This window comes from Trachypithecus francoisi, unplaced genomic scaffold, assembly GCF_009764315.1.
Source record: "Trachypithecus francoisi isolate TF-2019V2 unplaced genomic scaffold, Tfra_2.0 Lachesis_group6, whole genome shotgun sequence".
Lineage (NCBI taxonomy): Eukaryota > Metazoa > Chordata > Mammalia > Primates > Cercopithecidae > Trachypithecus > Trachypithecus francoisi.
In genome coordinates, this window is record NW_022681471.1 from 12638060 (window position 1) to 12651629 (window position 13570).

General features: G+C 42.5%; 1 protein-coding gene across 1 annotated transcript; it reads left to right on the forward strand.

Moving 5' to 3' along the window:
* The first annotated feature begins 1993 nt into the window (after window positions 1-1993).
* On the forward strand, window positions 1994-4175 carry TEX13D (TEX13 family member D). Its single transcript, XM_033201985.1, is given in 3 exon segments — window positions 1994-3329; window positions 3332-3837; window positions 4116-4175. Coding segments are annotated over 3 exon segments (1650 nt in total). The 5' UTR covers window positions 1994-2245.
* The last annotated feature ends 9395 nt before the right edge of the window (window positions 4176-13570 follow it).

Sequence of the window (13570 nt, forward strand, 5' to 3'; positions counted from 1 at the left end):
TGCAGTAAGGGAGTTCTCTGGTGTTTCAAATTGCCTGTCTCCCTTTCCGCACACACTAGATTGGAGGCAGCCATGAAGACAATAGCATGTACTCCTGGTACAGGATGACATGTGCCAGATGGAGCAATATGGACCTTATTCTCAAAGAATTGTGGTTGTGTGTTTTAATCTGTCTGGTAGCTCCTTGAAGGACAGATGTAAGGGCTTACTTCTGTTTTGCCCATCTGACTCAGCTTTCCAGGTGGCATTTACCAAAAGCATTTAAAGGCAAAAGTATTGGCTGTAGCAGCCTGGGACAAGGGATAGCAATCAGGACAAGCAATAGATAGACCAAAAATCCTGGGAAGAAAGAGGGTGGGAAAAAGAGATATGTGGGAGAATGAGGGCCTTTAAAAACCCTAATGTAAATCAGGGAATTGAGAAAACCTTGTATATGCCCAAGACTGGACATGCTCAGAAAAGGCCTGAGAAGACCCCAAACTTCTACTTGTTGCTGACTTTCAGATTCGCCACAAGCAGGAAGTAAAGGCAAAGGCAGCATTATAAATGATCTGGGTAAGCATTAAAGGAGTTTCCCAAAACAGAGTCAATCCTTAAAGACTGGGAACATTTAAAAAATTCTCTTCTCTTCTCTTCTCTTCTCTTCTCTTCTCTTCTCTTCTCTTCTCTTTCTCTTCTCTTCTCTCTCTTCTCTTCTCTTCTCTTCTCTTCTCTTCTCTTCTCTTCTCTTTTCTCTTCTCTCTTCTCTTCTCTTCTCTTCTCTTTTTTCTTTTCTGATGGAGTCTAGCTCTGTCATCCAGGCTGTAGTGCAGTGGTTCGATCTTGACTCACTGTGCAACCTCCATCTCCTGGATTCAAGCGATTCTCCTGCCTCAGCCTCACGACTGGCTGGGATTACAGGCACTCGCTGCCATGTCCAGCTAATTTTTGTATGTTTTTTTAGTAGAGATGGGGTTTCACCGTGTTGGCCAGGATGGTCTCCATCTCCTGACCTCGTGATCCACCCACCTCAGCCTCCCAGACTGCTGGGACAACATGCATGAGCCAATGCTCCCGGCCTTCTTTCTCTTTTCTTAAAAAAATATTTTTGGGGCCAGAAGCGGTGACTCAAGCCTGTAATCCCAGCACTTTGGGAGGCTGAGGTGGGTGGATCACCTGAGGTCAGGAGTTCGAGACCAGCCTGGTCAACATGGTGAAACCCCATCTCTACTAAAAATACAGAAATCAGCTGGGCGTGGTGGTGGGTGCCTGTAATCCCAGCTACTTTGGAGGCTGAGGCAGGAGAACTGCTTGAATCCAGGAAGCAGAGGTTGAGGTGAGCTGAGGTCCCGAACACTGTACTCCAGCCTGGGCAACAAGAGTGAAACTCTGTCTTAAAAAAAAAAAAAAAGGAGGTTACAAGCCAAAAATACATTAATCCCATCTTGTGTATTGACCTACATTGTTATCTTTACCATGTGGTTTTTGTTTGAATTCTAGTTACTGTCTAGTGCAGCCCAGAGGACTCCCTTTAGCATTTCTCCTAGGGAAGATCCAGATCATGGACGAGCATTTAGTCAAAAGGAAAAAGAGATACCTTCTGAGATCTGGGTTGACCAGATAAAGATGGGAGTGAATTTACAAGGACTTCATGGCTCAATTACTTGCTTTTCTTGATGACAGGGACTATAAGTTCACCTGTTCAGGAGCTAAGGGAAGGGTGCAGATAGCATGACTGACTCTATGCAATGTTTGAAGTAGTAACTGAGAGTACAAGAGATGGAGCTGGGACAAGAACAGCACCCGTATATACACCTATCCAACTCCATCACCTGGCTAGGGATTCATTCTATGATACTGGATATTGTCCTTCCTAAGCTATTGGAAACAGGTTCTGTTGGGACACTAGAGTCTGCAGCACACCCATTTTCCCTGTGGGGAGTGCTGTGCCAAATGAAGCTGGTCCCAGCAGGCCTTGCGGGTCCCAGCCAGCCTTGCGGCACGACTCAGCTTTTCTCTGTGACGTGTCGTGGAGTCGCCCATAGGGTTCGGTGTGGTGAGGGGGGCCTGCTTCTCTCTTTGTGAGAACAAGGGAGTGAGGGAGGAAGGAGGCCGAGGAGGAGGCCAGGACTGAGCAAGGACTAAAGTAAGACTGAAAGGGGAGGTGAGGGGAGGACTGGTTGGTGGCAGCGGCCTGTACCGGAAGCGTCGGCGGCAACCGAGGCTACGCACTGTGAGGCAGCTGCTTGACTAGGCCGCAGCCGCCATGGCGATGAATTTTGGGGACCGTGCCAGCGGGTTCCGCCACAGTGACGTGATCAGGTTCATTAACAATGAAGTCCAAACGGACGGCAGCGGCCCAGCCTTTTACGTGGCCTTCCGCTCGCGGCCATGGAACGAGGTAGAGGACGGGCTTCGGGCCATTGTGGCTGACTCGCAGGTGCCGCGCGCTATCAAGAGGGCCTGCACCTGGAGCGCGTTGGCTTTGAGTGTGCGAGTGGCCGCGAGGCAGCGGGAGCAGATGCTGTATCACGTTCGGCGGCTGCAAAGGCGTGTGGAGGAGCGCCAGGTGGCCTCCTGGGCTCTAACGTCCCAGTTGCAGCAGCTGCGCCTGGAGCATGAGGTGGCGACAACACAGCTGCACCTTGCGCAGGCTGCCCTGCAGCAGGCGCTGAATGAGCGTGATGGGCTGTACGGGAGGCTGCTCCAGGTCGAGAGGTTTCCCCAGGCTGCTTCATTGGCCCATGAAATAATGTCTGGGCCTCAAGCAGAGCAGAATGGGGCTGCGGCATGTCCCCTGGCTACAGAGCAGCAGAGAGATACGGTGGCTATGGGGACACAGGCTGATGCCCAGATGCCAACCCCAACAGATGCTCTTTATGTGCCAGGACCTCTGAGTCTCTGGGCCCAGGGCATGCAACCTCCTCTGCCAGTGCCACATCCATCCCCACTCCCACCACGATTTCCAATGAAATTCCCATTTTTGCCACCTCTACCACCTGCTGTAGTCATGGGGGCAGAAGCAGCAGCAGTCCCACTTCAGATGCCTCCTACTGAGATCCACCCACCTTGCCCGTGGCCTGCAGTAGGCTTCCAGGAGGAGATGACCCCTCAGTGGTACCAGAGAAGCTACATCCAGGAGGAAGGTTCCAAAATCCTTCAGGGGTCATTCCCCTTAGAAGACAGCAGAAGCCACAGTCAGGGAGAAGGTTCAGAGAGGTCCGAAAGAATGCCCCTCCCTGGGGACAGTGGGTGCCACAACCCGCTGTCAGAGAGTCCCCAGGGGACAACCCCACTGGGGAGCAGCGGATGCCACTCCCAGGAAGAAGGTACAGAAGAACCCCAGGGATGGTTCCCCTGGGGAACATAGAAAGACAAAATCAGAAAGAAGGTCCAAAGAGGGCCTGGAGGATGCGCACCCTGGTGTTTCGCAGGAGCCGCAAACCAGAAGGTTCAGAGAGGCCCCAGGGGACTGTCCTCCAGGGAGACAGAAGTTACAGCCAGGAAGGCTGTTCAGAGAGGGCCCAGGGGATGGCCACCCCGGTGCTTAGCAGGAGCTGCAAACCAGAAGAAGGTCCAGAGAGACCCCAGGGCACTCCCCTGGGGGACAGCAGGAGCCATGGTGTCAGAGAAAGCCCAAAGAAATGGCAACGTTGGAGGCGGAAGGCCAAGAAACCAAAAGTGAATAAAGTCTCAGGATCCCAGCAACAGGAGAAGCCTGCCTCATTTCCAATTCCAGTGAATTGGAAATGCCCATGGTGTAAAGCCATTAATTTTTCATGGCGTACAGCCTGCTATAAATGCAAGAAAGCTGTGTGCCATTTGAGAGTGGAGGACAAACTCACTGATTTCAGGAAGGTAAGTAAGAATGGACACACTTCAAAGAGAAACCAATTTCCTAAGACCCTCTTCTGATTAAAGTATAACTTATTTACTTCACAGAAAAATTGAAACCAAAATTATGGAGAAAATTAAATAAAATAATGTATTATCCCATTACCCAAATTAGCTATTTAAAAATTGTTTTGGATACACATACATACAAATATATATGTATTTATATTCTAATTTTATTCATTTACTTGAACAGAGATGGACTACTTTTGATTTCTCCTGATTGTATTTAAATTTTGCAGGTGGTGGATTCTGGATGGCTGATGCTGATTGTTTATACCCTGGAGAAGCTGAAGTCATGAAGCCTTTTCTTTTCCTTTTTGTTTCATTCCTTTTCCTGAAAATGCCATGTATGTGGCTGGGAGCAGTTGTGTGATTTTAGAGTTAGAAGCTATGTTGAATTTTAGGAACAGTATTTTCCTTTAAAATGCTATTATTCCTTTGGAAACAAATTTTAGAAACACCACACTTCCTTGAAAATGCTATTAATCCTTTTGAAACTACTGCAATGTTCATGTTTTCTTCATTTTGCTTTGTTGGCTTTATAGGTGAGGTTCTGTTTTTGTATCTCAGCCCCACCAAACTTGCTTGTTGCTGAAGAAGCTGAACCTGTCCCATTAGAAGATCTTCCTAGGCCAAAAGAAATCACACTTCACTCCTAATGGACCCACACCTCAGTGAGACTGACTGCAAACTTACTGTATGCAGCAGAGAGGAGTAAGAGGAAGTCAGAGAAGAAGAGATGATTTGACACTCATTAGGGGGAAAAGGAAGAGCAGAATTTTTTTGTTAGAATTGAATTTTTCCATTGGGACAAGGAATTAACTTGGAAGAGTTTGGGGGGTTGTAATGTTCAATTCTATAGATGATAGCATGTCATCTATGATTTTCATTTCATTTAGATGAATTTCATTTAGTTTGTTAAATGGTTATTGTCTAATATGTGTTAGGAGCTAGACTTATAGGTTATTATTTGGTGCACAGATCATAATCCTTGTTGCTGAGTTGGTTAGAACATAGGAGAGAGCATAATTTGGGATACCAATTAGATCAGGGGTATCTTCTTTGCCTTGCATGTAGTGTTGCCTTAGGTAAAACCAATTTAAATAACATCTAGATTCATTTTTGCAGTTGTGTGGGCAATGTGAAAGAGACTTGCATGAGAGGTCTTGAGTAACCAAACTGCTAGTCTCAATGGTTTGCAGGTGAGACAAATAAGCAGTGGCAAACTTCAGGAAAGTGGTCTTACAGAAGTGCAGGCAGGGCTTTTCTGATTTTCTGCTGATTTCCTCCTTTGAGAGGGACAGATATTTTCCTGGCTGCCCATAAGCCTGCCTGAAAGACCACTGGGGTGTCTTGAAGAAAGACAGTGCTCTGAGGAGTATTCACTACATACTCCAGCCCTCAGCCTTGGGCTGCCCCCATTCCAAGTCCCTTTCTAGTCATAGGTGGATGAAGAACAAAATGGATTTCAAAGACAGACAGACAGACATAAGGGCTGTGGGCTATGGATGGTGTTTCTCTTGGGAGGACTAACTGGGTTAAAAATAAAACTGGACTGGGGCAAGCACTCTTGGGAATGCCCCTGGACTCTTCCTCTTTGGTGTGTTCTCTGCAGGCTCCCCCAAAGCAGCTGCTGCAAGGCAAGGAGGGATCCAGGGTGAAGCTCAGGGGTGGTGGGTTAGATCTGCCTCCAGTACAAGCTAAAGATATCTTCAAGTTTCCCTGTGAGATCCCGCCCAGCTCACCAAAATCAACCTTTGTCGGGGGTTTTCTGATTCTAACTAGTAATAAAGAGTGTGCACTTGACTGCTGTGTCTTCTGCGTAGTGTGTGTCTCATGGCAAGTTTTCTCAGAGGTGAAAGCTTAAATCTGCATCTTTCCTCCATCCCGCTGAAGTTCAATCTCATTTACTACTGGAGGGGCCTTCCTCTTACGAGGAATTACCCAAGAATTGGGGGGACTTCTATAGGACCTTCAATCCATCATGATTGTCCTTTCTATCCTCACAGTCCAAGTCCATATGGTCCCGTGAAGGTTAGCATGTCTTCTGCTCCAGGGTGGTGGGGCAGGAGGGGTGAGTTGGAGAGGGTGCTTCTACCTAGGCTTGGAGCTCTGATGCCTGGAGTCCAGCCTGCTGTGTACCAAGAGCCATTTCCCTGAGATTCTGTCTCCCTGAGGTCCCCTGATGTCCCATGAACAGAAAACTTCCCTCCTGCATTTCTGCCTTCCAAGTCACCATCCCCTCTCCCCTATGCATAATCCTATCAAGTTGTTTAGAATTCTGGAAAACAGCCAGGCTGTAGCCTGTCTGCTCACAAGACAAATGTTCCCTGAGGTGAAGGGGAGTGGAGGCCGGCTACCTGCTTGGTATGGGCACAGGAATGGGGACAGAGAACAAAAGTGACCTTGCCCCACCAGCATTCTCACTTTCCTCAGAGTCATGATTACTGGGAGGGCCTTGGTTACTTTGGAGGGGAGCACTTCAGAGGAAGGGATCCATTAGGGATGTCAGACCCAAGGCTAGATTTTCTGGATTGGAGGCTGATTTTATGATACTTATGTGGGCTGATAGCTCCTTGGAATTTTGGGAAGATGGACCACAGATAAGACTTGGACATGTTTCAGCATAATCCATTTTCACATACCAGCAGGTCATTCTAGGTTTCACTATAGCTGTTTCTTTTATGGCTTCAAAATGGACTCTTGTTAATTGGCATGCTTTTAGGCTTTTATAAAACAGACTCACCCTGTGTATAGCTTTTATATATTTTAATATGATTACACAGTCTTTCAGGGTCAACCTTTTTCAAAACAATCTGAATCATTGAGGCTGTCAGATCATTACTCTCTTCCAGGCTGCATACATGCAAGAAAAGGCAGCAGGTTTCTGTGGCATAAACCTGGGCTTTGGAGACAGAGAAAACTGAGTTCAACTACTTGATCTGTTATTCAGTAGCTGTGTGACCCCAAAGAATTTACTGAAAGTCTCTGAGCCCCACAAGTGTTAGTTCCCTTTCTCTATCTTCAGGGTTCCACTCTGGATCCTGTGGTCATGAGTGTGTGAGATTATTATTCATAGTAAGAGATACCATTAGAGTGTTTACTATGTGTTAGGTACTTTAAGGACATTGTCACTTTTGATGACTGTAAGGTATTATAGGTACCTATATTAATAGTTTTCAAAGTGGGTACTATTGTGTCCAATTTACAAGTGTGGTAATACCCAAATTTGGGACTTAGTGAAGCCTGGCTTCAAAATGAAATTTTACTAGTTCCAATGTCTGTACACCACCTAAGGTTTTACCCTTACTGAGGGATACTGTGCATTTTAACAGGGATCATAATACCTAAACCCAAAGAAATGACTGTGATGGAGGGACTCTGAGGTATAGTGGCAGTCTGGTGATTGTAGAGCTGCTCTTTTAGAATATCTCAAATTTTGGCTGGGCATGGTAGCTCAAGCCTGTAATCCTAGCACTTTGGGAGGCCAAGGTGGGTAGATCACCTGAGGTCAGGAGTTTGAGATCAGCCTGACCTACATGGTGAAACCCCGTCTCTACTAAAAATACAAAAATTAGCTGGGCGTAGTGGTGTGTGCCTGTAGTCCCAGCTACTCAGGAGGCTGAGAGAGGAGAATTGCTTGAACCCGGGAGCTGGAGGTTGCAGTGAGCTGAGATCACGCCTCTGCACTCCAGCCTGGGTGACAGAGCAAGACTCAGTCCCATTTAAAAAAAATCCCAAATTTTGGGATATGTGATCGATAACCCAGGATGCCACTGAGTAGGGCCATTTATTATCTTAGTCACCAAGACTGCAAAATAAGGGCAATGATTTAGGCAGCAGGCATGACTTGTGTTGATTCAGCAGACTGGACTTATGAAAAGTTTATATCTGAGTTCAATATTAAGATAGGACACATCTTGACTGCTTACCTAAAGTCTGTCTGAATTATTCAGTTTTTGTTTTAAGTGAATAAGGTGCCAGCTGTAAAAGTCCAATATACTGTGTGTGTGTGTGTGTGTGTGTGTATATATATATATATATATATAATATTTTTCAGTGAGGAAGGAGGGGAAAATTAGATTTTGAAAACTTCAGACTCATGTTGCCAAACGGGGATGTTTTTTACATTATGGTGCTAAATCTACGACAGAATGGCAAATAAACACATAACTTCCTTATCACATGCTTTGTAAAGACTCAACACAGAATGGTAGCGGCTGCTTCTTATGTGGTACAGGCGCTGCATAACACTCTTCAGTGGTTTCTTCACTTCTAGCATGTGATAGAGTCAGTGCATCCACTGGCACTAAAACTCACATACACTTAATGATACTCAACTGCCCTAGCCTGTGACCTTAAGAGATTGCTGTTGAACAGATTTTTCTCATTCTTTATACTGTTTATTCTTTGGTGTTCAGAAAAGCGTTCAGAAATAGTGAAATAGACATAGAAAGTGTTGCTGCACTGGGTATTAATAACCCCAGGAGACTAGCAAAATTTTTTGAGTACAACTCCCTATTTGGTTCGCTGTTGGAGGCACTCTCTTCAATGGACTTAAGAATTGCTCTAGCAGGTCAGATCCTGCTCCATTTAGGCTAACTTCTCTGGGGCATAAAGCAATTGTGGAAAAGCACCATATCATCCTGAGTGATAATTTTAAAGGTAAGCAATGCCACTAGAAATCTCTAGCTTGTTTTATTACTTTACACATCAAGTAAACAGCATGCATTCAGGGCAGGATTGTTATAAGCTGGGCAATATGCTTTACTCTGTGGAAGTGATCTTTGTTACCCTCAGTGACCTTGTATTCTATTACAAGAAATAAGGTAAATATGCAACAAACAGTTTCAGTCTTTTCATCAATTGTTCCATCATATTTTTTCACTTGTAGATGCCAGTTTTTAAAATATTCTATATGCATGTCAAATGACATCAATTAATAAAAGATTACTTGTTCGTTTAAAATTAAGGAAACCTATATAACTATAAAGTTCTCTCATACAAATTCTAATCAAATATAATTATAACCAAAAAGCAGCCACTTGCCATTTTTCATTTAGGATTTTGGTGAGGATTCAATGAATTCCACTGTTTTTATTATTGCTCTTATTATTATTACAAGCAGCCTAATCCCAGGCAAATGGACCATTTTACTAGGCTCTTTGTAATATTGACAATGTCTCAAAATCAATATTACCTTCTTAAAATTCTATGAACCTTGGGAACATAAGTTAGGAACAACCTCTGTAGAAAGCTAGTAGTTTTAATACATGTTAAATGCCAGTAAGTGCTAAAGGATTTTTGACAAGTGCAGTATATACCATTTTGGGTTCCAAAGCTTCCATGATAGCCAGATGGTTCCAAATTGTGTCCACAGTCTACAAAAAGGTTGCTAGGAAAATTGGCTTTGTTTTGTTTCAAAATAATATGTGGTATTACAGCTTCACTTGAGACATTTTCCAGCACTTTGTTGCTTATGTCTGTATATACTATTTTAGATTTTACTCTTTATTCTGCACTACATTATAAAAATAATTTCACACAAGGCTGAAACCTATGATTACTTTTGTGGTAGGCAGCAGTAAACCATACCCCAGTGTTTATAAAATGATGACAATGAGCTATCTGAGGATTTTGTCTGTATTTAAAGTTTTAGGAGATTTAATCTCATTTATTTTTTGCTTGATATATATATATATATATTTGTTTTGGTAGTTTCAGTGAACCATATTGGTTTTAGGAAGGAAAAAGATTGGGCAAGTATTGAAAATTTCATACCTTTACCACTACAATTCCTGATATTGTCTAGACAGTTTTGAAACTTCAGAACGTTTATGACTTGCTTTATAAAAGACTCATAGTATTTAACTCCTCACTGATCAATGATTCTAGCATTTTTTTCATGAAATATTACTGAGAAGGAAAAGCAAAATAATGTCAATGTTGCATATGTAACTACAAAATGCATTTAGAAATTCACAATTCACCACTAGCTGTTTTGTTTGCTGGGTTATAATATTTCATTTGTATTTATAAAACTGCTTAAGGAAATGTTTATAGTTCATTTCATTCCACTGCTTCGCGAAATTTTGGTATTTGTGATGTACAGATCAAAGTGGTCATCTATGTTTGAAAACATCAGAGATTTCTTTAAAAATGTTCAGGCAAAAATATATAGACAAAATAACAGTCTCTTGGACTTTAATCTTTTCGATTAAAGCTCCAGTGGTGGAATTTTATTCTTGAACTTTCAAGAAAGAGAACAGATTTTTTAGATGAAAAGCTGCAGACTCATTTACAAAGATGTAGTATTTTCTTGTGCTGATAGCATACCCTGAGGGCCCCCACCCAGGGTAAAGAGAGGCGGAAAAAAGATTCTGTCACGACCCAAAGGCAACTGGTTGATGAGGCCAAATAAGTACATGATGATTTATTTGTGTGTCAGGTGCCAAGGTGTGGGATGTGAAGAGTTGTATCTATAAACCAAAATGAGGCAGACCACAGGGTAGACGTTGGTAAGTGATGAATGTGAAAGAAGTCAATGTCAGAAATGATACACTTCTTGAGGCAAATTAGAAGCCACACTCTCTGCAGAAGGTTCTCTCTATAAAGGGAAAGAAGAGGGAGAAAGGAAGGCAGCTAACTAGGTACCAGGTACTCTTTTAGGTTCTGGGTATGCTAAGAGGAATATGACATCATCTCTGTCTTCCGGGAGTTCACAGGCTAGTAGGAGAAAATAATATTGTGTATTTGTTAGGCTCCAGGCACTCTGCATATACCATCACATTTATCTTCATGGAAAAAGATAAAAACTAGTGAGGAGTGGCCTTCATTTGGTCTAGGAAATGTTCAAAAAGGAGAATGGGGTAATAAGACGTTATCCGTATATCCAGGTCTTCCCAGGAGAGAAAATATCCTTTCACTTTAAAAACAAAACAGAACAAACCAACCAACCCCAGACTACTCAGTGTTCTGTTACTTTGGATGGATGAGCTTATGATCCTGATTCCAGACCCATAAACCCAGGAAACAAACCTTGACTCTGAACTGAAGACCCTTCCTAGACAGTAAATAAAGAGAACGAGGCTAAAATAGTATATCCGATTTGATAAGACATATAGTTATATATAGATACGCTATGCGTCAGGGCATGGAACCAGTTGACACTTGAAATGTAAGAAGAATATTCTAGAAATCCAGATTACAGTTGCTAGATAGGAGACTGAAGCCTGAGCAATCCAGTGCAGTGACCCCTGAATTAATGTTGGGAGGCAGAAGAGGGTAGTGGTGAAGTGCACAGGCTCTGCAGTCAGTGGCCTGTGTTCATATCCTGGGTCTGACATTGACCAGTTGTGCCACCTTGAATAAGCTATCTAGGTTCTCTGGGTTTCAGTTTCTTTGTCAGTAAAATGAGACTAATAACAGTATTTGCTTCACAGGGTTGTTGATATAAATAAATGAGATAATACATTCTAAGTGCTTAGAAGGATGCCTGGAATGTAGTATGCAGTTAACAATATTAGCTGTTGCTATTATTCCAAGAATGAAACCTCAGAAGCAGGCAGAGTTTCAGCTAGAATGAGGGAACTTCCTTTGAGTCATGAAGGAGGCAAAATTAGTGCAATTAAAAAAAAAACCTGTACACAGCAGACAGAAAGATAAAAACACTTGCCCTCTCGAATAGATTGTGCAGGTTAGAATATAAGTTAAGTTAGATATGCCACTACTATGTCCCTAGAGCCCCATCCTTTCCTCTATCTTAGCTCTTGTTAAGTGAATTATGTGTCTCTTTGCTTGTCTGTCTTCTTCACTGGACTATGAGCTACTTAGGGGCAGATACTGTACTTTTCTGTAACCTAAGTACCTACTATAATGTCTGGTATATGGTAGATGCTCATAAGTGTTGGTTGAAATAATAAAAATGTTTAAGACAGGCTTAAATAAACACACACAACAACCCTGTCTCTGGCTTCTCACTTAAAAAGGGCATTTAGAAAGGTTGGCCTCATAGGTAAACCCAGAGATTATCAAAAGGAGGTGCTCTTTAACAAAAAAAAAAACCAATTCTTTTCTTTAATCATTTTTGTAAAGGAAGTGAATTTTAGTAAGTGCTGAGAGAATGTGTAAACTCACCACAGGTAACACTATCATAACACTGTCACAGGAGAATTCACACCTATAGATGAGCTAGTGGAAGAATAAAGTTAGTTTTGAAAGGTCAGAGAAAAGGATTTTGAAATGTCAGAGCCACTCTATAAAACTGACCACCCTTGGCATCATTCCTTTAATCTACCTGGGTTTGAGAATAGCCTAGGGCATTTGAAATGAAGACAATTAGCACCTCAGACAGGGCTCCCACATGCAAAATCCTGTCACCTCTCAGAGACCTCAGGAGTTGACAAGTTTGGATAAGAAGATACTTTCAACCTTGGCTGGCAGTTTTTCTAAAAATTCAATGCTTTTATATTTGATTTAAATGGCATCTATATTCTAAAAGGTTGTAACTGTGAAGCTTTCTTCCTCCATTCTATGATTCTTCCCCTTAGGTTACTGTAAAATGCCAAGAATGAAAATATTTCCTTTATTGAGGGAGATTGAGGAAATAGGTCTTTATTCTTGTACACAAATAAGTTCAATTCATTTCCCCTCTGTTTCTCTCTAAAGCACATATGGCTTTTGTTTAGAGAATAGAATGTTAAACCTAGAAGTGACCTCAGGGGTCATCTGGTTACATTCCATTTGACAGATGGAGAAAATGAGACTCAGAAGAAGTGATTTAGTGGCAAAACATGGCGTATATTTAAACTCTCCTAATTACTGGACTACTGCTCCTTCCAATTCATCTTGTCATTTCAAAGATGACCATAGGCATGTAGAACCAATATTGTGTGTGTGTGTCCGTGTGTGTGTGTGTGTGTGTGTGTGTGTGTAAAAGAGAATTTCACTATTTTTTCTTTTATTGAGAGCATTAATTTCATTCTTTCATTCACACAACAAATATATGTAGCATCTACTACTTGCCAGACTCAGGATACAGTGGTGAGCAAAGTACACAAAATCCCTCCATCATGGACCTTACATTCTAGTGGGGGAGACAGACAACAAATAATTAATTAAATAATTCTGCTCCTAAGTGGTTTATACTTGTATTTGGGGTCCATTCTTCCTAACTCTTTCTCTGTTGCTGCCTCTACTATCTTCATTGCTCCCCTCTTTCATTTTCTCCCATTTCCTCTCGTGTGTATGGGGAGAGAGAAGGAAGAAAGTCATTTCAATTCTTCTTTTCTAAACACTTCAAGCTCAGTGTGAAGTTTTGAGTTTGCTAAAGTCAGGTTTAGTACTGGTGTAGGATTATAGTGAAGATGTCAGTATTTTTCATCAACACGGCACTAGTGGGCTGGCTCAGCTGTCAGCTTGCTTGTAAAATGACAATGAGGTACTGGATGTGAAAGTTGTACTATTACCTTATAATTTATCTGTTTTTAAATGCAATTTTAGTTGTACTGAACCCCGTCGTACCTGGGTGCTTTGACAGGTGTGCTATTTTAGCAACATGGAACAAAGCAGAAAGAAAAGAAGAATGCACGGTACGCTTGTGCTGTCAAATCCAGGTTGCTCTGTTCCTAAGTTTATGGATGATTTGTTCAGAATTGTTAAGAGACAAAAAAAGGTTAGGTTTTGTTTTCATTTA